Genomic DNA, 21130 nt, shown 5'->3' with positions numbered 1-21130 from the left:
AATATTTCCCGACGCCCCAGGAGGACCCGGAGGGGCCGCGCCGGGCCGGGCCGGGCGCCTGGTGGGGGCTCCGAAGCCGCCGCGCGCCCCGCGTCCCGCGCGCCTGCCCCGCCGCGCGCCCCCGGGGGTCGGGGCTGGGTCCCCGCCGCGAGCCGCCCCGGGGCGGGGGAGGCGGGGCGCGCGGGGGGCTCCGCCCCGGGGCGGGCCGGGGCGGGGCGCGGCGGGCTCCCGCGGGGTCCCCGGCGGCCGGCACTCGGGCGGCCGCGGCGCGATGGAGGCGCCCGCCGAGCTGCTGGCGGCGCTGCCCGCGCTGGCCACCGCGCTGGCGCTGCTGCTCGCCTGGCTGCTGGTGCGGCGCGCGCCGGCCGCGAGCCCCGGCCCCGCCGGCGCGTCCCCGGAGCCCGCGCCCCGGCCCCCGGCGGGGCCCCCGCGCCGCCCGGCCCCGGCGCCCCGGAGCCCGCGGCCGCGCCCGCAGGGCCGGGAGAGCCCGCGGGGCCGCCGGAGGCCGAGGCGGAGGAGCAGGCGCCCCCCGAGGCCAGGCAGGTACGCACCCGCCCCCCGCGCCCCGGCCCGCGCCCCGCGCCCCCGGCCCGCGCCCCGCGCAGGAGCCGGCCCCGCCGCGCCGCGCCCGCAGGAAGGGCGGTGGTGGAGCCAACTCGCCCCCCGCCCCCCAAAGTGTCGCCGGACACCCCGGCCGAGTTGTGCTGGGGCGTCCTGCTCGCCGCGCCCCCCGCGCCCCGACCACGTGCGCGCGGCCCCCTCCGGGCCTGCGGAGAGTTGCCTTGATAGTAACAATATTGCTCAAGGGGGCGGGGGACGTGGCCGTTTCTGGATCGTCTGACATCCGGAGGCCAGGCAGTGATGTCACCGCTCGGGAAGCCCAGGGGTGAGGCTGGCAGAAGGCCCCGCGATCGCCATTGTCGTTTGCAGACTGCTCTGGGCTTGGCACGACTCCCGGGGCTGTGGATAACCTGGCCTCGCTCTCAGCGGGGCACCCCAAACCTGGCCCCGAGCACCCCGAACGTGGCTCCTAGCGGAGCGCCCCAAACCTCCACCCCGAGCCCCCGCCGGCTCTCACTGCTGTCTGGCTCCTGGCCCTACGGAGGGGCCTGAGCGCCCCGGCACCCAACCCCCAGGCTCCTCCCAGGGCCTCTCTGCATGGAAACCGCCCCCGCCCGCGGGGAGGCCGCAGTCCAGGACTTCAGCATCCTTGGCCTGCCCAGGCCAGCCAGGCCAGCTGCCCCCACTGTCCTGTTCCTACTCCCCAGCCCCTTTTCTTGGGGGGCTGCGGGGAGGTAGAAGCCGGGAGCAAGGTCCTGGGGTGCCCACGCGTCCTTGCGGGCACAATGGACAAACGCTGGGGCCGGGCAGCGGCCCTGCTCTCTGCTGAGTGCGTGCCAGCCCCCTCCGGGCAGGCGCTGAGCTTGACGAGTGGGTGACTAATTGTGTCATTGGAGTGGCTTCTGCCCAGCCCGCCGGGCCTGGCGTGTGCGTCCCGGGGAGCACGGGGGCCGCCTTCTCGCTCCCCCACGCGGGTTGAAGGGGGCCGGGGTCTGCGTGCTGATCAGGCAGGGCTGCTCCCGCATCTGGGGCTGCTGCCCACACTCGGCCCCTTGGGAAGAGGAGAGGCGCCGGGGCTGTTTCCACACCGCCCCTCGCTCTCCATCAGCCCTCGCTGGAGCCCATCACTTCTCCAGCCTGGGGGTCACAGCACTCTGAAGAGAACTTTCTCCAGCCCTCCCTGCGATGGGACGTGCGTGAGAGCGGGGTCAGTGCTGCGGTGTACGGAGCGCGGCTCGTCTGTCTCTGGCCTGAAGAATGCGTGTCCCGGGAGGGCCAGCGGCCGTCGAAGGCCAAGGCAGCCGCTTGGTTCATGGGCCAGGCACCGCTCGGCGCCCCGCACAGGCCAGCTGCCCGGCGGCTGCCTTGAGACTGTGCGCCCCCTTCCCAGGAGGCCCCCCACAGACTCGAGACCCGCGTGTGCTCTGGTTCCCCCGCATGGCTCTGGCCCTTCCCGTCTGGGTTCCAGTCCCGGGGCCTCTCTGGACGGGTGGGGGCCCAAGGTAACCTGGGGACAGGCGTGGGGGGCGCACACCTCTATCCGCGGCCCCACTGCCATGCACACCCCCCTTGCCAGGTGGCATCACCCCCGAGGAAGCCGTGAGGAGAGTGTCTCGATGGGCTGGGGCCTTCCCGCGAGCGGGTCCAGGGCTTTCTCTGCTTCTCGCGCTGCCCGTGCTGGGGGGCAGGTGGGAAGGAGGCTGGGGAGACGACTCAGGCTCCCGGACCCTGGGGCAGCGCAGGGGGGCAGCGGGCGCGGGCGGGCAGGCTGCCCAGCTGCTGAGCGCGGCCCCCAGAGAGCAGGGAGGGCGCCGGGCTCACCTTCCCGCCCCTCCTCTCCCATTAGCGGCTCCCTCCTTCCCTGGGAGGCCGCAGCTGCTGCTCCGGCTCACAAAGCTGATTATTGAGAAGGACCCGGAGCCGGGAAGCAGCCCTCCCTGCAGCTGGGGTCACTCTGTGCCGGGGAATCTAGCGGGTGAAGGGGGCCCCGAGGGCCTGAGAAATGGGGGGGAGGCACCCACCGGGCCCGGGCGGGCGGCAGAGCAGAAGGCAGGGTTATATTATTAGAACCGCTTTTCATTTCTCTCCTAGGGATGAGAGCGGGTGTGGACAGCCAGGGACGCCCGACAGGCTTCCCACCGGCCTCCCCCGAAAGAATTATGGGCCATCAGGGGCCAAGAACAGAGCCTGTCGCCTGGAAGGCCAGGAGGCAGCCCCAGCGCGGGGCGCAGGCTGGGTCCTAGGTCCGCAGGTCCTCATGGGGGGGCTGGCGCCAGCAAGGCGGCCCCGCAGGACACCAGACGGCCGCGGCGGCCAAGGGTCGAGGCGCCCACGCAGCTGCGGCCTTAGAGCAGGCGGCGCCAGGGTCCCGGCTCTAAGCGCAGTCGGGACACCGGCCGGCGTCACCAGGCCCCAGCAGGCAGAGGAGAGTCTTCCGGACCGAAGGAAGCCGGAGCCTCGGCACAAAGGCTAGTTGGGTCCGTGGCTGGAGCCTGGCCCCGGGAGGGGTGGGCGCTGAGGCATGTTTGGGGCTCGCAGGGCCTGTTTCCAAAGGCGTCACTGGCTGCGTGCGTTGCTCTGTCTCCCGCCGGGACGGGGCTGTTGGGTAGAAAGTGTCCTTGCTTTGAGGAAGAGCCCGGCGCGTCTGGAGATGTCTCGGCATGTTCTCATCCTCCCCGTCAAGTCGCGGCGTGTGTGTGCACGTACGTGTGTGTGTGTGTGTGTGTGTGGCATGTGGGTTGTGGAGTGTGTGTTGTGGGGTGTGGGGGGGGGCTGTGTGGAGTGTGCATGGGGCGTGTGGCACGTGGGGTGTGGTGTGTGCACGGGTGTGTGTGTGTGTGTATGGGGTGGGGGGTGTGGGGTGGTGTGTGTGTGTGTGTAGAGAGGAGGCAAGAGCAAATCTGGCAGAGCATGAACAGCTGCTGCCGCTCCGTGAAGGGGGTTTATTGGGTCGTTCGCCCCCTTTGTCCAAGGGTTTGAAGTTTCTCCAACACGAGGTCAGAGCAAAGCAGCCCAGAGAACGGAACGCGGGGCCAGGCTGGCCCCTCGACGGTCTGGCTGGTGGGGAAGAAGGCGCTGGCCTTGCTGGCTCCGAGATCCCGCCGGGAAGGCCGGGCTCTGCGACTTGCCGAGGACGCTGTGGCAAGGGGCTGGCGAGGGCAGGGCACGCGGGACGGACCCAGAGGCCGGATCACTCAGAACCGGGGCCCAGCGTGTGGCAGGGCAGACCCAGCCGGCCGTTTCCTTTTCTTCAACCCCCGTAGACCTGATCTTGTCCACACCTGAGTTCTCTTCCCATCCTCCCCCACTCCGTGGCCGGGGAGCAGCTGGGTGGGGCGCAGCTTGTGCGCTGGGGTGTTCGAGGAAGCTTTGATGTCCTCGAATCCTCTCTGCAGGGACAGAGCCAAGCGCTGTCCCTCTGAAGGGCTGACTGGGGCTCGCCCCATCGGCCAAGCCAGAGCCAGTGTGGCCCGGCGGTGCCTGCGCCCCGGAGCGGATGAGCCGGCTGCCCGCTGCCCCGGCCTGGGCTGTGCTAAGCCTCTGCTCCCCCTCCCCGGCTTCTGGGGTCCGCGGCGACCCGCCGTCTCCCTTCGCTCCTTGTTCCCAGTATCAGGGCAGCCTTCTTGCTGGAGCCCGCCTGCCGCGGCTGCTGCCAGGGACCCGACTGAGCCCCCACCCGCGGTCAGTAGCCCGTGAGGCCCAGGCGCACGGCCCCCCAACCCCTGCACGCCTCCTCAGATGCCCAGCACCCGCCAGGCACTTCCCCTTGACCACCTGGGCCCCTCAGGAGGCCCTCAGATCCACGCGCCTGGCGAGCGGTCTCCGTCTCCCTCTTGAGCCACCCTACCAAAAGCCCAGGCCGGGCCGCCGGCCGCACTCACTGCGTCCCGCATCCCGGCGCCCGGAATCCAGGTGCTGGCCGCTCCCCGCTCCGGCTTCCGCTGGAGGCCTGGCTTGTCCGGGCTCTTCCGGAACGTCCCACCTGTCTCCCTGCTGCCCGCCCGCGCCACACCCGGCCACCGGCGGGATCTTGGGAACTGCTGCCATGGCCTCCTGCTCGCGGCCCGCCAGTGGCTTCCGTTGAAAACCAAACCCATCCCGGCAGCGCTGGAGATCTGATCGGCCCCGGGGCTCCAGCCCGGGCGGCGGCCTGAGGGCGCCTCAGGCGGTGGAAGGTTTTACTGTCCGGACTTGGCACCAGCAACTGCCAGTGCTCCCCACAGCCCTCAGTGGCCCCCTGGCTCGCCTCCTGGCCGAGCTGCCCCCGGCAGACCCTCCGCACAGGCTCGTCACGGCATCTTTCCTCCTGACCTTCCAAGTCTGAGGGTCCTTCACGGGTTCGTGGCCGTGGGCGCCCCCCAAGTCTGGTTTCTTCGTGGCACTCAGACAGCGTGAGGTCACCCTTGATTTCCCTGTGCATTGTCAGCCGCCGTGCGTCAGCCCAGGGAGCAGGGTCGCGCCTGCACCCCCGCGTTCCGGCGCCGGCAGCACCGGTTGTGGAGCGGCTGCGTCGCAGCAGCGGCAGAACGGAAAGAAACGCGAGGTTGACTCGTGGTCCTGCCCCAGGCGTGAGCCAGGGCCTCGCTGTCCCTGCCCACTCCAGAGCTGGGCGCAGGCAGCCCAGGAGGCGACTGCTCCGCTGCTGCTGCGTCTGGCCAGCCTCGGAGTCAGCAAAGTTTCGCCGCGTACTGGGCAGAAGCCGCGTGAGCGCAGCGGCTTTCTATGAGTTTGGGGTCTTGTGGTTTTGTGTTTCTACTTTGGCGATGTTATTTCCCCACCACCGCCTCCACCCCTCCAGCCCACCCCGTTTCTTCGGCCTCGACCCCAGCGTGCTCGCAGCGTTTGTTCACGCCTGCTGGCTCGGTCAGCGTGCGCCGTGGCCGGCGTCTCTGTGCAAAGGTCCGTCGTGTCCTGGTCATTCCGACTTGCTTTCCTGCACCTAATTCCCCCCGTGTGGCCGGGGACGGCGCCTTTGGTCTTTCCTGTGCCGAGTGGGGCCTGTTGGTTGGGACAGACCACGACTTCTCGATCCAGGCCCTACACGCGGCACTGAGGTCACTTCTGGGTCCTTCTGTTACAGGGCAGCCCCGATATTGAACGGGTTCCTGGCTGTGGGTCCTCACCCGCGCGCTTACAAGGGACTTATGAATACTCCACTGCAGGACACACAAAAGGTTCATAAAAGGTTTATTTACAAGGGAAAAGGAAATAAGGAAAATGGACAACTCAGGGAGAAAATAGGGAAATAAAGTCTTTAATGCGTCCTACCCGATCCGACGACCTGGAAACCCAAAGTCACTCTCAGAGCTGGCCGGAGGCTGCGAGCTGGCGGGGAGCCAAAATGGGGGACCCCCCCACAAAGCCCACATGTCTGGCTTTATACCCACCTGGCTGCTGAACCCCACCCTCAGGTCCCAGCCACCTTCCCTTGGGTGGGGATGGGATTTGGAGTTCCCAGTGTCTGTGGCTTTGGCCTGGGGTGGGGGTGGAGTCCACGAAGCCTGCATGGAATGAGCTTTAGGACAGCCTTTCCCCCTAACACTTCTAACAGGTTTTAAAGCAGAGGATACGTGTACCCGCCTCGGCCTTACTTGGCATCTGGGGACAGTGCAAGAGCAGAGCTGCCCTGGGGTGGGGGGGCGGGACGCAGGTGGGGGGCAGCCCCCTCCTCCCCTCCTTGGAGCTGCGGCTCCAGGGCTCTGGTCCTGAGGGGAGGAGAAAGCACAGGTCCCGCGGGCTTGGGTGGGCCAGCAGAGGAGAGCAACTGCCCCTCTTCCACCTGCCCCTGCCAGCCCCAGACGCTGTGGCCATGGCTGCCGTCCGCACGCCCCTCTGAAGGCAAACTCTGCTCCACCTGGCTGCCTGATGGAAGCCTCTGGAAGGAGTGGGAGCCTCTCAGGCCCGCAGGGGGAGCCAGGAGGCAGCCAGGCACCTCCCTGGCCTCCCCATCTCTTCTGGGGGAAGGGCAGCCCATTCCAGAGCTGCCTGTTATCGCTGTTGCAGCTGCAGGGAGGGAGGGATGGGCGTCCCTCGGGCCTACCCGGTGGAGCTGCAGTTCTGCCAAGATCATGCCAGATCAACCAGGAGGGCAGGTACCGTCGCAGGAGGAGGTGGCCCTGGTGGCCGATCACGCGTCCCAGCAGTGCAGTTAGCAGGACGCCAGGGCAGAACCAGCTCCCTGGCAGACAGACAGACAGACTGTGTGATCCCTCTCCCTGCCGCGTCCTTCTCTCTGTCTCTGCCTTCCCCTCCCCAACAGCCCCCCTCTGTCTCTGCCTCCAGCTGCTCCCCTCCCTGCGCAGCCTCCCCATCACTGTGCCTCCAGGCCACACCAGCCGGGGCACCACAAAGGGGAATGTGCCCCCAGCCCCCCTCTGCACCCCTCCCAGCCCCACAGCCACCTGCCCATCCCCACTGCCACCGCCCCCTCGCCTCTTGGTGCTCTCTGGCTCTGGGGCTCCTGGCACTGTTCAGGCCCCAGAGGTCCCCCCCCGGGAGATATTTGGGGGTACCGAGGGCCAAGTAAAGCCGGCAGGCACACGTTGAAGGTGGCCCTGAACTGCCGCAGACGGTCCAGCGGGCTGTGGGCTCCTGCCAGGAGCGTTGTCCCGGCCCTCTGCCCCAGGCTGGGTCTCCCCGGAGCACCCCCTCCCACAGGGGTGGAGGAAAAAGCCGAATCAGAAAAGCCTCCCAGGCCGCACGCAGCTAAGACTTGGCGTCTGTCCAGTACTGGGGTGGGGAGACGCGGGTCGGCCGGACTGGACATCACGGGGCCCGGCCGCGGCGACACCAGCCCCTGTGAGGGCAGCTGCTCAGGCTCTCCTCGCTCGGCTGCCCGGACGAAGGCCCACGCTCTGGGCGGCCCGAAAAGCAGAAAAGGTTTTCTCCAGAACTGAAAGGCCGAAGGCGGGCGGGCAGCGTCTCCCGGCCTCTCTCCCCCTGGCAGACGCTGCCTCTCGCTGTGTCCCGCCGGCCTCTGCTCAGCGTGTGTGCAGGGCCCCCGGAGAGGGACCGCGGTCGGGCTGGGGAGGACCCGCCTGACAACCTCATCTCAACATCATTGCTTTTGTAAACACCCTCTCCAGACAGTGACCGTCTGAGGCGCGCAGGACTAGGGTCTTGGGGCACGAAACCAGCCCCCTACACACGGGGACTGTGCAGCCTCTCAGGGCCCGGCGTGGACAGGAGAGCAGCGGGGGCGGCTCTTTGCGAGGTTGGCCACGGACCCTGCAGCCGCGGCCTCTCCTGGGGTCTGCAGAGCCTCCTGAGCTCCAGGCATCATCCTGCTTGCGCCACGGGGGTGCCAGCTTGAGAGTGGGGCGCACATGCATGCCTCGGGCCAGCTGCGGCCGGTCCTTCATGTGGTCATGCGACAAACACGTGCAGACGCCAGAGCCCTTTAGCCCCCGCACGTCCCGCCTTGCCTCCGGGCCCCTCTAAGAGTTCTCGCCGCCAGGACTCGGGCTGCCGGTGACAGTAGCCTCGCGCGTCAGCTCACGCAGAAGCCAGAGTTCAGTTGCTCGAATTTAGGGTGCAGTGGGATGGCCTCGGGGCAGCCACAGCCAGGGCCTCTCCCCCGGGGACCCCAAGCAGCTCCGGGACTCCAGGTCCAGTGTGCGGGGGCCATGACAGCACCTGGGCGGGGGGTGGTGGACACTGGCCGGCTGTTCTCACCCCGCGTCTTCTCAAGAGCGAGGTTTCTGTAGGCAGGAAACAGCCAGTGGCCCTTCCGTGTCTTAAACTTCGTTACGTTCACAGTCAGAAGGTACTTGAACTTGCATCCCCAAATAACAAGGTGCAGAGCCAGGCCAGGGCGTTTATAAAGCGAGCGCTGCTGTACACACAATGCACTGTTTATCTTCAATTTAATTCTGGGGTCTGGGGTTGCCCCCAAAGTCTTGGTGCAATTTGAAGTTTTCGTAACCTAAGAAGTGTAAATGCTACAAACCCACAAAACACATCAGTTGGATATTTACTTATTTAAATTCCTGTTACGCTTAGTTTCTTGACATTTGAATGCTGGGTTTTTTTCATTTCAATTCTTTGCTTCTGGACCAGCTGAGAGTTGGGGATACGCGTCTTCTCCCCAGGGCACCTCTGAGACTGGCCACCTCCCTTCAGGTCATGTCCCAACTGTCCTGGTTGCATCAGATCCTGGAAAGACCCAAAGGCTGGACTCGCACAGGCCCCCCAGTCCCTGGCCATCGGCCTGACCTGCCTTTGCAAGGTTCGAAGATGAGCTAGAACGGCCGTCAGGTGAATTGGAATCAGAAGCGTCCACATATTTAAAATGTAAATAACTAACCTTTCAGATAAGTAAATTTGTAGACTTTCTGCTTTTGAAATTATTAAAGTTCAAACCCACGCTAAGACTTCGGCTACACGGTGTGTTAGACACCAGTAGCTGCCTCGAAATTGCTTTCACAGCCACCCCGGGAGTCCCAGCCGTGGGCAAAGCACCAGACTTGAAAAGTGCAAACTCCTGATTCTCCCAGCCTCTGCGGGGCCAGCCGGCGGCGGCCCCTGGGTCCTGGCCCAGGAGGTTCTGGAGAAAGGGGGCGCGCCGGCTTGGGGGTTTTCTCTCCATCTGTGCTTTGCCCGTAACAGGAGAATTGGCCTGGTGTCTGGTCTCAATGGGCTTATTTTGGGGTCCAGCCCAGAACAGGCTGATGCTCGGTTCTCTCTCCTCCCTCCTCCCGCCGTCCCGCTCATTCTTTCTTCCAAAGGTAAAGGGGAGGCGGGCAGAGTCCCTCTCGCTGTCCCAGGGCCCCTGGATAGCCTTTTAGAACATATCAAGAGAAGTACCTGTCTATTTCCAGAAACTCCAAATTATGCTGAAATGGGAGATGAAAGGCAGCCCCCCAGCTCCCCTCCCCGAGGTAGCCGCTGCCCACACTTCCGTGTCCTTCCAGAAGCCTTTTCTTTTCTTTTTTAAAGATTTATTTATTTATTTACACAAGCACTGTGTACACTCAGAAGCATGGGAGGGTGAGAGGATTCATCAGAGCCAGAGCGGGGAGCAGAACAGGCAGACTGACTGAAATACACTGCTGAGGGGAGCAGCAGGCACGGCAGGAGAGGTCTGTTGCACCACGTGGGACCCTCGCCGGTGGCCGGGGATCGAACCGGCACTGCAGAGTCTGTGGGCAGCTTCGCAGCCCAGGGCTCAACCGCTGCGCCACCAGGGGAGGCCCCTTCCAGAAGCCTTTTCTCTGCCTTTGCTGCCATTCGCCACTGACCCAGGTGAAGACTGCGCCTCCCAGTGCCGCCTCTTGTTAGTCCCTTTGCCCCCACCCTCGTGCGCTGTCCCCCAGGACCGGAGCTGCGTGGGGCCTGTCACTGCGGCGTTAACCCGCCGGCTCCCGCACACACAGTAGAGAGCGCTCGCTTCTGCAGACGTCTAGTCATTGTCAGTTTGTCCTGTTTTCAGCCACACACAGCCTCTTTATGAAAACCCAACAGACCACTGATTTTCCCATCTGGAACAGACCCCTGGCGGTGGGGTTGCAGCGCCAAAGCGGGTATTTCCTCTTCTGAGCCCCCGCGAGGTCTGTCATGCTGGCTGAGTGGGCTCAGGTGCCTGGACACCCTCGCGGACCCAAGCCGGCTTTTCCAGGCAGTGCTGGTGCCATCAAGTCTGGAGAGAGGCCGTCACAGCAAGGGCCAGGACCCCTGGGGTTGACACCCAGGGCTGTGCGTGGTCTCGTGCCAGCCCTGCCCGTGTGCCCGCCTGACCTCCTTCCCTGTCTTGCAGGAAGAGGAGCCAGAGCTGGCCGGAGGGCAGGGCCTACCTCCAGCAGGGCCCACGGAAGAGGACGGTGAGTAGACTGGCATCACAGCCCTGGAGGCGGGGTGCCCCGGTCCCAGAGGGCACACAGACCAGGGAGGGGCTGGAGGCTGACAAGTGGGGAGAGGGCTGGGTCTGCCTCTGTGGAGCTTTGGGTCTCCGTAAACCCAGGCAGGCACTCTTGCGAGGACAGCAAACGCCCTGGGCACCCCACTGCCAAGGCCCCGGCACCCCCCCGCCACCCACCGCACTGTGCTTTCCATGTTTCCCTCCGTGTCTCCGGCCTGTTTACGGAGACCGAGCTGCTCACAGCTGCTGCCCCGTGCACTGCAGGATAAAGGCCCCAGGAGAGGCGCTGATGCCTGAGCTCTGCAGCTGACTCGGCGGCTCCTGGCTGCAGACCCCCAGACTCGGGGGGCGGGAAGAGAGAAAGGGAGCGACCCGCTGCGCCTTGGGTGGGAGCCGGGTGTCGGCCCTGGGCGCCCCAGATGACAGGCGGGACCGCGCAGGGGAGACTCCGGCTGCAGCTTCATGTTTCATTTCTTTAAAAAAAAACTGAAGCAAAAATAGCAAATGTCAACATTTGTTAAATCTATATGGCGAGTACACGGAGCACTGTTCCTCGCTGTGCTCTCCTGTACGCTTGAAATATTTCATAACTTCTAAAGAGCAAGACTGTAGCTGTGACCGAGTGGCCTGCTGGCGGGCACGGCGGAGCGAGGCCTGCGGGGATGCAGCAACGGCCTGGGGCTGTGAGTGCCCGGGCCAGGCTGCCCGCAGAGCAGGGAGGGTGGGTGTAGGGGCACGGGCGGGGGCAGGCCCGGACGCCTGGACACCAACCCTTCCGGGAGGCCCCTCGCTCTCCCTCTGAGCTGCAGGGACTGTGGCCCTGGTGCTGCCCCTGCCAAGTGGCCAGAGATGCCCGCAGGTGTGCTGGGTGCAGGATGCTGTCAGCTGCCCAAGGAGTGGGAGGCAGGCCTGGAGCGCACGCTGCCGAGCCCCACCCCCACCCTCCCATGCCTTTTCCCTGGCCCCCCCTTCTCTGATGGCCGCCCCTGCACAGCCCCACCCCCAGCTGCCTCCAGGGAGGAGAGTGTGCCCCCAGCTGTCAGAACACGTGAGCTGCCCGAGCCCCTCCGCCACTGGGCTGAGGCAAATCGATTAGAGCCGCGGAGAGGCCTTTCCTGGAAGCGGAGGCCCCTCCCCGCGGTGCGGACCCCCAGGCCAGCACAATTGGCCTTGGCTGAGCGCCCGGCCCAGCCCGTGAGCCTCAGTGCAAGTGGTTCCAGCCGCTGTTCGCTCGGGCTTGGAAACACCAGGCTCATCAAACCCGGCCCGTAGGGAAATCTGGGGCGGCCCAGCTGCCCGGAGGCGCCATGTTCCCTTTTTCTAAATATGCCTACATGTCCCCAGCTCTGGGGTTCAGGGGTGTCCTTTGCCTGATGCCTCTTTGAGGCCCAGGAGCCAGTGTGTGCTGAGGCTGTCCTGGTCTGGGAACCCAGGATGGGGCCCCCAACCCCTCCGGGGAGGCAGCAGCCCCGATTTCCTCAGAGCATCCAGACCCCCAGACTCAGCCGAACCCTGTGCCGCAGGCGCCTGACTCCAGACGGGGCTGCTGGGAGCTGGGGGCTCCAGTGAAGGGGGAGGGGGACTCACTGTCTCTGCCCCTAGCCCCAGCTTCCATGGCAACGGGGCCCTCCCGCCCCCCTTGTCCTCCGGTCCCTTTGCTCCTCGCCCCCAGCCTCACTGCCTCGCGGGCCTGTCAAACTTCCCGCAGCCCCGCCCCCGCTCGGCCCTTTCTCCTGGGCCGGGTCTGTGCCCCAGTTACTTAGCTCTGCTTGCGCCACAGCCGTGTGATTTATTCGCAGCTCGGCCCAACACTTCGCGCGCTCGCTGAATGTTTGCTGAGTGAATGGGAGCCAGTGACAGCTTCCTCAGGAGGCAGCTGGGCTTTGGCTGGGGAGAGCAGGGCAGGGACCCAGCCAGCTTCCCACCCCCATCCCCACAAACACACCCCCAACTCGTTGGGTTCCGGAGTAGCATCCCGAATCTCCTTCCTGTGGCCCAGAGACCCTGAAGCTGAGCGGCTGAGGCCCTCTCCTCCCCTGGAGCCCACATCAGCCGGGCAGGCACGTGGCGCGGCCTCCTGGGGCCAGGCGTGGGGTGTCTGAGTGACAGAGGGGTGGACAGTCTAGGGCAGAACTGGGAAAGAAGTCGAGAAAATTAGATAAGACAGGCCACTGCGCCTCTGTCCCCGGCCTGTCCTCTCTGCCTCTGGGGGGAATGAAGGGCCATCCCCCAGACGCACAGCCCAGCCTCCCCCAGGGTGCTCCTCTGGCTTCTGTGCCCAGCACCTGCCTTCACGCTGCTGCACAGGTCCCCAGGAGCTTGGCGGGGTCCCTGACGCCCCAATGCAACCTGCTTCCCAGAGATGAGCCCCTCCACCTGCAGCTCCTGCCCCCGCGGCCCTGGGCCTCAGCCTCAGAGGCAGGGAAAGCAGCCTGGCTTTCTAGATGGGCACCCAGGAAAGGCTCCGCTCAGAACAGGGTGGGCACTGTGGTCTGGGCGTGGGGCTGTGCGTCGAGGGGGCCGTCCCATTTTCATTGTGTCCCCCTTTCTGTCCCCCCGTTGATGCAGGACTTAAGGGAAGGGGTGTGGGAGGAGGGCCAGGTGGAGGGGAGGAAGGCCCGTGCCCGCGTACCCTGCTCCAGTGCCAGCGGGCCCAGGGCTGGTTCTCTCTCGACTCAGGCAGACGAGCTCCGGGTCCGGAGCCCTCAGTGGACTTTTCACGCTTTAATGCTCTCAGGGAACCAGGTACACAGGCGGGGAGGCAGGCCCAGGCCAGGCTGGGGGGGCCGGCTGGGAGGCAGGCAGGCAGCCGACTCCCCAGCCCCCCAGGATTCTTTACTCTTTCTCTGGGCTCTCTCTGGTGTCCTCCCGGAGCCGTCTTTACAGCCCTGGCCTGCAGGCTCAGGCGTGCACACTCCCCAGGCCCGGCCCCATGCTCAGGCGCCACGCAGGCCTGCAGGGATCCCGCCTGAGTGCTCACGGCGGGAGGGCGGGAAAGCGTGATAATTTTTTTACCCTACAGGGGGCCTCTGGCCACGATGTTTCTTTTGAAACTAATAAAGGGAAGGGACTCTGAGTTTGGGGAGAGGCTCCCAGCACCCAAGCCTCTGGCCCCCCTGATCCAGTCTCCCTCCCGCAGGGGGAGAGGCCTTCTCCTTCAGATACAGCCCCGGGAAGCTGCGGGGGAGCCAGTACAGGAAGATGATGAGCCAGGAGGAATTGGAGGAGGAGCAGAGGTAGGCACCCCCCCCCCAACCCCGTCCTGCTTCCAGGCCCTCAGGCCAACCCCTCATGGTCGTGTAGGAGCCAGGCTGAGCCTCCCACACCTGTTTCCCTTGGGGGCGTCTTTCCCATCCTGTGGCACAAGTCCCTGGAGACAGTCTCCCTGGGCCCGGCTGGCATGGGGGCCCCATTTCTTGCCGTACCCCACCCAACCTCACCCCGGCCCTTGCCACTCCCACACCTAAAGGAAAAAGTGCAGGACACCGGGAAGACCTGGAGCAGACCCGGCCGCGCTCCCAACAAATGCAGCCCCCCAGGGCAGGCCCCTTCTCACACAGCTGCCCTCGCCCCCCGCACTGTCCACTTCTGTCCGCTTTGCTCCGGGGCTCGGGGAGTCACGGCTGCGCAGCTTCTCTAGAATCAGGCTACTCCCTGCACCCCTGTCCACGCTGCACCCCACCGAATACCTGTGGGCTTCCCTTGGCACCTCCTCTCCACCCGTCGGCCCGTGGAGGCCTGCTCCAGCAAAGCAGCCGGACCCCAGTGCCCACTCCATTCTGGAAGCCACAGGACCTTTCTGGAAGTGTAGAGTCAGGGAGGGCGGAGCCTGTTACTGTGGATGCAGCACTCACGCCCACTCACTGCCTCTCGCCAGGCTGCACCTGACCCCGTGGCCCCTCCTGGCCCCTCCTGGCCGCATGTGCTCCAAGCCCCGCCAGGGCCTTATCCACCCGGGGTGGAGGGAGAGGCGGTGGGATCACAGCACAGCTGGGAGGAAGACCCTGTGTGGGACAGGCGCCCCGGAGCTGGTGCCCATGACGCTGCCTTTGTATTTCAGGATTGAGCTGACCTCTGACCTCACCTCCCTGTAGCAAGTTCCTTAGGTCCCGAGTCACAAATATTCTTGCAAATCCTTTTGGTAAGGAGATTGGTGTCTTAGACTAGTGGCGCTTCCCCCTCCCGTCTGTGGGCGTCCACAGCACACTGACACGGTCTGCGTCCCGCCCCCATCACCACCTCCATAACCCACCCAGCTGCTCCATCCCACCCAGCCGCTCCGGCTCCAGCACTCGGGGCCCAGGCAGAACCCGTCGCAGCTCACGGGCGAGGCAGGGCAGAAACCCTGAGCTCCCAAACTGGGACCTACAAGCGGGACAGCAGTGGCAGCCCAGCAGTGGCCACCGCCCCTGCTTCTCTGCATCCAGGAGGCTGGGGAAGGGCTCTTGTTGTTTCTGTGATCTGCAGCAGCGACCAAGTAGTTGCAATGGACACCGTCTGTCCCACAGGCCTGAGTTATTCCTGTCTTAAAGTTCACAGCCCCCACATTAGAGGGGAGAGGGCTGGAGGCCTAGCCCGCCGAGGTGCCGTGGACAGAGGTGCCAGACCTGCTTACTCTGAGCTCAGGGGCAAGTTCTCAGGGGCAGCGCCATTGGGGCAGGAGGCCTGGGGACCAGCTGGGGCCAGGGTCGACCGCCTGTGTCCCTAGAGCCAGGAGGGGATGTCCCTTCTCTGTTCAACTTAAAGCAGTAGACTCTGCATTGCCCAGGGGGCCTCTCCCTACTGGATCTTTGGGGTGTCTAGATCCCCCATTCACACTTTGCTGTGAGGTCCAGACTGTGCCCAAGCACTGCCCTTGGGGAGAAGGGGGTGTCCTCGCCTCCTCGTCTGCCAGCTGCAGTGGTCGCCAGTGTGGCCCCGCTGAGGACGTGGTCGTCACCGGGTGGCGCTGGAGTCCATGTCCATTTCCATCACCCCCCCACACCCTGCATGCTCCCCGCGGCCATCCCGCATGCCTGCCTGTGTCATCTCACGCCTCCCGCCCCTGCATGTGCTGCCCACGCGGTGCCCGCCCCCTGCGTGGCCCCTCCTGTCCCTGCGTGGTGATGCTTGGGGTTGCAGAGGCTGCTTGGCTTTGTCCTTTCATCGACGGCATGATAGTTCCCCAGGGACAGGGCAGCTGACACCCAATAATGCCCAGAGTCGTGGGGAAAGGACACGTATGTCATCGTCCATTCGCTAAAACCACCAGCAACAACTGAGACGTTCCGACCGTCTCTGCCTGTCCTGACGCTGGGGCCCGGTCAGGTGCCAGCTAGTTCGATAAACGCTGTGAATTCCCGACCGCAGATGTATTAACTTGGCCCACGTACCAGTGTCTGGAATCTAGATCTTTAGGGAAACACTGTCCTCAAAGGCCATAGTCACGTTTGCAGGACGGCAGGACAGAAAGTACGAGGCCCAGCTGCTTCCTCCCGGTGCTCCCAGGTCAGGCTCCTGCCCGAGGCACAGAAAGTGCTGAGGTCTGTAAACCCAGAGGCCGCTCGCTGCTGCTTAGGGAAGACCCGGCTCTGGGGTGGCTCCGGGGGCTCCCCTTGGGCTGCAGCCGGAGCACGTGTCCTCAGCGTAGCCTGGGCCTGGCTGGGCGCCCTTGGCTTCTGTCGCAGCTTCTCTGGGAGGTGCCGCCTCTGGCTCAGGGTGCGGCTGGGGCGGTGGGCTTGCAGGCTGGTGATTGTGCTCCCTGCCACGGGCTGTCCCCGGGCCCCTGGAGCTAGTGAGGCGGCGAGCTCAGATGGCTTCTCGTCGGGCAGGAAAAAGAAAAAGTAGTTCGTCCACCCCTCTCTGCCTGCCCCCCCGTTCTTCCCACCTTCTGGTCCAGAGAAGAGGGAACACAGGTGGTCGACCAGGCCCACTCTGACCACTGAGGCCCCAGGGCCCCAGCACCCACTCCTCTGAAGGTCCGCAGCTCGGGGCTGGCCTTTCTGGACGTGGACATGACTAGGTAGAAGGTGTCCACACGGCATCATGGGCGAGGGTAAGAGGAGACTGGACCGGGGCCTGCGGGAGGGCCGGTGTGGTTTTCCAGAAGGTGCGCTGACCCTGACATCCGGAAGAGGGCGCCAGAGAAGCGCGCCAGATGCCTGCCTTCCCCGGCCTGGGCCCGGCAGAGGGCACTCCCGTGGGTGCTTGGCAGTGATGGGCTCCCCACCCTCGGGGCCAGTGACCCCCAGGGGCAAATCCCAGCCTGCAGAATAGGAAATCACCCAGTGGGGGGACATCCCCAGCGCAGCCTCACTGCCCGGGACCGGGAGCACCAGGCTGCCCTCTGCCTGACCCCCTGACCGGGCGGTGGGAGGCCCGTGGAGAGACTGTCCTGCTGCCGTGAGAGCCACTGCCCTGCCCAGGCCCCGGGGCCCAGCCCGGCTTCTGCAACGCCAAACATGCTCCTTCCTCGCCCCCGTCCCCCCAGCACGGAAGATGGCGCGAGTGACATCAATTCTCTTTTCTCCCTATTTCTCTTTACAGAACCGAAGAATATGGCGCTAGCCTTAGCTTCCTCCTGGAGGCTTTTCCTTTTGGCATCTTTAAAGCTTGAGAGACAAAGCGCAGCGCCCAGAGGAGCCCAGCTGGCTCCGGGGTGCATCTCGCCCGTAGACCCGCTGGGACCCAGCCCCGCCAGCAGCCCCCGGCTGGGCCTCTGGGGATGCCCTGGGCTGTCCCTCTGGGTGCTAAGCTGGGGGGTTTTCGGGGTTGCGCTCACCCCAGACTTTTTCTTATCACTCACCTTGTTCCCCACACACCCTTCACAGCGTAGATGCCATCAAGGCTGGCACGCAGTCGTTTCCCAACCAGTTCCAGCCCAGCCTCCGGCCCCTTCCTTCACTGAAGCAACCACAAAAGACAGGTCGAAGGACGAAGAGGCGGCCCCCGTGCTCCCGACTGGCCAGGGCGCCGCCGCCCTCCTGCCCGGGGGCCACGTCCCTCCTCCGTGGCTGCCTGGGCTGTGGGGCGAGAGGCGCCCGCTGACCACTGGGCCCAGTGCCGGCGGCAGCTTCTGTCACCCAGAGTTTTCATGTAGGGGAGCCTCATCACTAGGAGGCCTCGAGCCGTCCTCGCCAGCCCGGCCCACCCTGCGCCTTCACTTAGGAGAAGCAATAATAAGAGTGTCCGCCGAGGGCCTGCCCGGCCGGGCCTTCCGCCGGGGTCAGGGATGGGCTCGAATCTGCCCCGCCGTCCACTCCGCCCCGGATTAGCTTCTTGGGATTTTATACTTGACGAGATTTCTACCCACAACCTCTGGTTCTTAGTGTTCCTGAAACATTTTTTGAGCAGTACATTTATAGAGAACGTTTTCCATTTACTGGGAGGCCAGGAAATGCCCGGCATCAGCCCCCGGGCGGCTCATTTCCCGGGGACCTTTTCCTCTGGTTCAGGCGCTGAGAACAGGCCACGCAGACGCGGGGCGGGGGGAGGGCGATGGACGCTCCCACGAGGCACGGCCCCCAGCCCCCAGCGGGGCCCTGGTCCAGGCCCGTCTTCCCGACAGTGAGGGGCGACCCCTCCAGGTTCATTCCCGAGGTTTCTCTGGAAACTTCCCGAATGTGCCTTGGGCACGGCCCCGCGTCTCGCCAGGCCTGGATCTGCGTGTTCAGCCTTGGTTTGGTCCAATAAACGCTGCGTAGGTGATCTCCATGACTCTGTGATTTTTCAGTTATGCTTTGTTTTTATTTTTAAACGTCATCTCTTGGAACGCACTCAGATGGGCGTTCTTTCTCTGGTCTGGATGCCTCTGCCCCCAGGGGAGCACAAGCCAGGCCCACCCTCTTGAAGGAGGCGAGTGCCCACCCCCAAGGCACACCGGGGCGCTGCTGGCGCATCTCGCAGGGGCCCAGCCCTCCCCTCCCGCCCACAGCACTTCTCAGGCTGCAGGTCCAGGCGCTGGTCACAGGTGCTTGCTCTCTGGACGCACATGGACTGTAGAGGTCACTTTCCGGGGTGACCAGGCAGGAGCCTACTGCTCTGAGAGGCAGCTGTGTGCAGGATGGGCGGGCAGGGGTCAGCAGGACTGGGAGAGGCTGGGCGCCCTCCCGGGCTGGGCGGCATGTGCCCTCCGCAGGGGGCGCTTTGCTGAGCCGCACAGCGACCATCCCCCTGGCTGCAGGGAGCAACCCAGGGGTCTGGTTTAGGTCCCCTGAAGGGGCCAGTGCCAAGCCCGTGGGTGGCGTGGAGGGAGGAACTGAGCGGGGTGCAGGTGCCAGCCCTCGGCACCGGGCCATGCTGAGCAGCACCCCACACTGGAGAGGAACAAACAAGCGCCACCCCTTCCCTGCTTAGTGCAGCCAATGTCACCCCACCCTGTCGTGTTTATACTCCTGGGCGTTGCTGCGTGGGGTTCGGATGGCAGCTAACAGAACTCACCCACGTCCGGCTGCCTCGCCCGGGTCCGGCTGCCCCACCCAGGTCAGGGGGCACAAGCCGAGCTCCCGCCTGGCTGACCAGGCCCTGCTGACCACAAGGTCTCTGTGCAAGTCAGAAAAAAGCGTCTCTTCCTCTAGGCAGTGGAACCCCACCTTTGCCCCTGGGGTGCACATCTGCGTGCGCCCATTTCCCAGCCAACCAGGCATCCTTCTATGCTTTTGGCTCGTCCCCAGTCAAAGGCTGGTTCTGCGGATTCTTCGTGGGCGCCAGCCTCTCGGTGGCCCTCTGCTTCCCTGGTGCGGTGGGCAGCATCTCGGCACTGAAGGAGGCGGGGGGAGGGTGTGAGGCTCTAGAGGCCTGGGTGACAACGTCACTCCACATCTCCAGGGTAAACCCAACACTCAGGACCCTGGGGGGCATTTTCAGGCCCAGCCAGCTGCTGCGTAGTGAGGGGTTTGGTTTCTTTCCAGAGCAAGCAGGGGCCCAACCAGAGCGCCCGGCTCCAGGGCTCATGGCGCCCGCCTGGGACGGGAGCCGCTTTTTCCTCTTTATCCTTTCTTCTCGACAGAGTGCAAAAGGAGCAGCTGGCCGCCATCTTCAAGCTGATGAAGGACAACAAGGAGACGTTCGGGGAGATGTCGGACGGCGACGTGCAGGAGCAGCTGAGGCTGTACGACATGTAGCCCGGGCCGTGCCCCACCTCGCCCCCACCGGCTGGGGCCGTGCCCCCCTGTTTCCTAGGCTTCCTTTATCTCGTGTGCGTAGATGTAAATGGGGATTATTATACACAGATATGCTCGGTTCTCGCAATTTCTATACCTTTTGACAGGAAGTTCTCAGGCCAGGTGCCACAAAGGTGACCGCAGGTGCCCCACAGCTGGCTCAGGACATGGCTCAGGCGGACTTGAAGGCTCAGCCCCCAACACAGAGCTGGAAGGATTCAGGGGGGCCTTGTGGAAGTGTCAGGTCCCAGCTACATGTCCAGTCTAATAACACACACTCTCATTCCGCCCTCATGGAGTTTCTGGAAGCTTCTGTAACTACTGAGCATTCCTTCAGCCAAAAGCCAAACTCCACTCTGACCTCCCCCCACATGAAAAGAAAACAATGGGATGGGGAGTTAGGAGCCTCCGGGTGCGCCTCATGAGACCCTAACCTCACGGGTGAGGCCCCTCTGCGGGGGTTAGGACGCAGCTGGAACTAGCCACTGCGGGTGGGAGTTGTCGGGCATGGGTTCCAGGGGTCCTCCCTGGACAGCATTCAGCGAAATGCCAAAGTGACCTCACCGAACCATGTTGGGGACACATGGGTCGCCGACAGGTTTCAGGGCTGGTGACCTGGTGACCAGTCCCGGACAACCCTGGACAGCCCCGGGCAGACCTCTCTCGGCCAGCCCAGCGAGGGAACGCTCACGCGGGAACCTACGAACGCCCTTAGTGATATTTTTTATTTGCTGAAATAAAACAACACAGTAAAGTAAAAGGCACAGTGGCATTTTGTGCACCAGTGAGGCCGCCTGGGTGGGAGATCTGCTCATGCCTCTCCTGGGCTCTCGCTGGCTGGAAAGTTCCGGCAGCCCCCCCCCAACCCCCCAACACACAGACACATCTAACCCGCTGCCGTGGTACCATCTTTGCTTCTGCTTTTCGGGCTGCCCGGGAGGGGCTGCCCTCTGTGTCCGTCCGAGCTAAACGTCAGTGCTTTTTTCTCTTTTTAAATTATTTCTGTCTTTTTTGTCACTGCTTTTAAAAGCTGTTGATGTCATTAAACCCGTTTTTTCCCTTTCCCAGGGGCTCCTCGTGGGGCCTTACCTCCCCGTGCCCAGCGCCTGGCAGCAGGAGGCCATCTCTCTCGTGCCCTGCTGCCGACTTTATTCCCTTCTGGGTTCGGAGTTGTCCTCTGATTATCCCCAACAGGGGTGACACGCGAGGCAGAATTTTCAGGGCTATGGGGAAAGTTCACTGAAGGACGTTTCATATCCTTGCATCAGCTACGATCCCCGACTACAGATGGACTGAGAGCTCCAGCTCCACAGCTCACGCCCGAGCAGGCCTGGCCTCGTGTGGAGTCCAGCGGCAGAACAGCTGCAGGGCCGCCACAGCCGGGCCGGGCCCAGGATGCTGCTCTCTTAGCTCCTCCTTCCTCGCACTGCGGGCAGTCCTTGCAGACCCCCTTCCCTGTGGTTGCAAGATGGAGTCCGGGTGTCACATCCAGAAGCAGAAGGGCCATCTCTTGCTTGTGTCTCTAGGAGCGAGGGAATTGGACCAGGTGTCCTCTCCCTGCCTCCCTGTGGGC

At 64.6% G+C, this 21130-nt stretch overlaps 1 protein-coding gene across 3 annotated transcripts; it reads left to right on the top strand.

Annotated features, from left to right (window-relative positions):
* The first annotated feature begins 6339 nt into the window (after window positions 1–6339).
* Window positions 6340–20336, top strand: MXRA7 (matrix remodeling associated 7). 3 transcript variants are annotated; one of them, XM_054689034.1, is made up of 4 exons: window positions 6340–6653; window positions 10316–10379; window positions 13557–13653; window positions 17227–18503. In XM_054689034.1, exons 1-4 carry the CDS (start codon window positions 6630–6632, stop codon window positions 17441–17443), a joined length of 402 nt encoding a protein of 133 aa, XP_054545009.1. In that variant the 5' UTR covers window positions 6340–6629; the 3' UTR covers window positions 17444–18503. The 3 variants fall into 3 exon arrangements, with proteins under 3 accessions (XP_054545009.1, XP_054545011.1, XP_054545010.1); XM_054689036.1 differs by having other exon boundaries at window positions 6567–6653; window positions 16943–18502; XM_054689035.1 differs by lacking the exon at window positions 17227–18503 and adding an exon at window positions 19404–20336 and having other exon boundaries at window positions 6576–6653.
* The last annotated feature ends 794 nt before the right edge of the window (window positions 20337–21130 follow it).

This window comes from Talpa occidentalis, unplaced genomic scaffold (genome assembly GCF_014898055.3).
Source record: "Talpa occidentalis isolate TD23 unplaced genomic scaffold, MPIMG_talOcc4v2.1 talOcc4.7, whole genome shotgun sequence".
Classification (NCBI taxonomy): Eukaryota; Metazoa; Chordata; class Mammalia; order Eulipotyphla; family Talpidae; genus Talpa; species Talpa occidentalis.
Note: the sequence above shows the minus strand (reverse complement) of the source record. Positions and strands in the feature narration are given on the sequence as shown.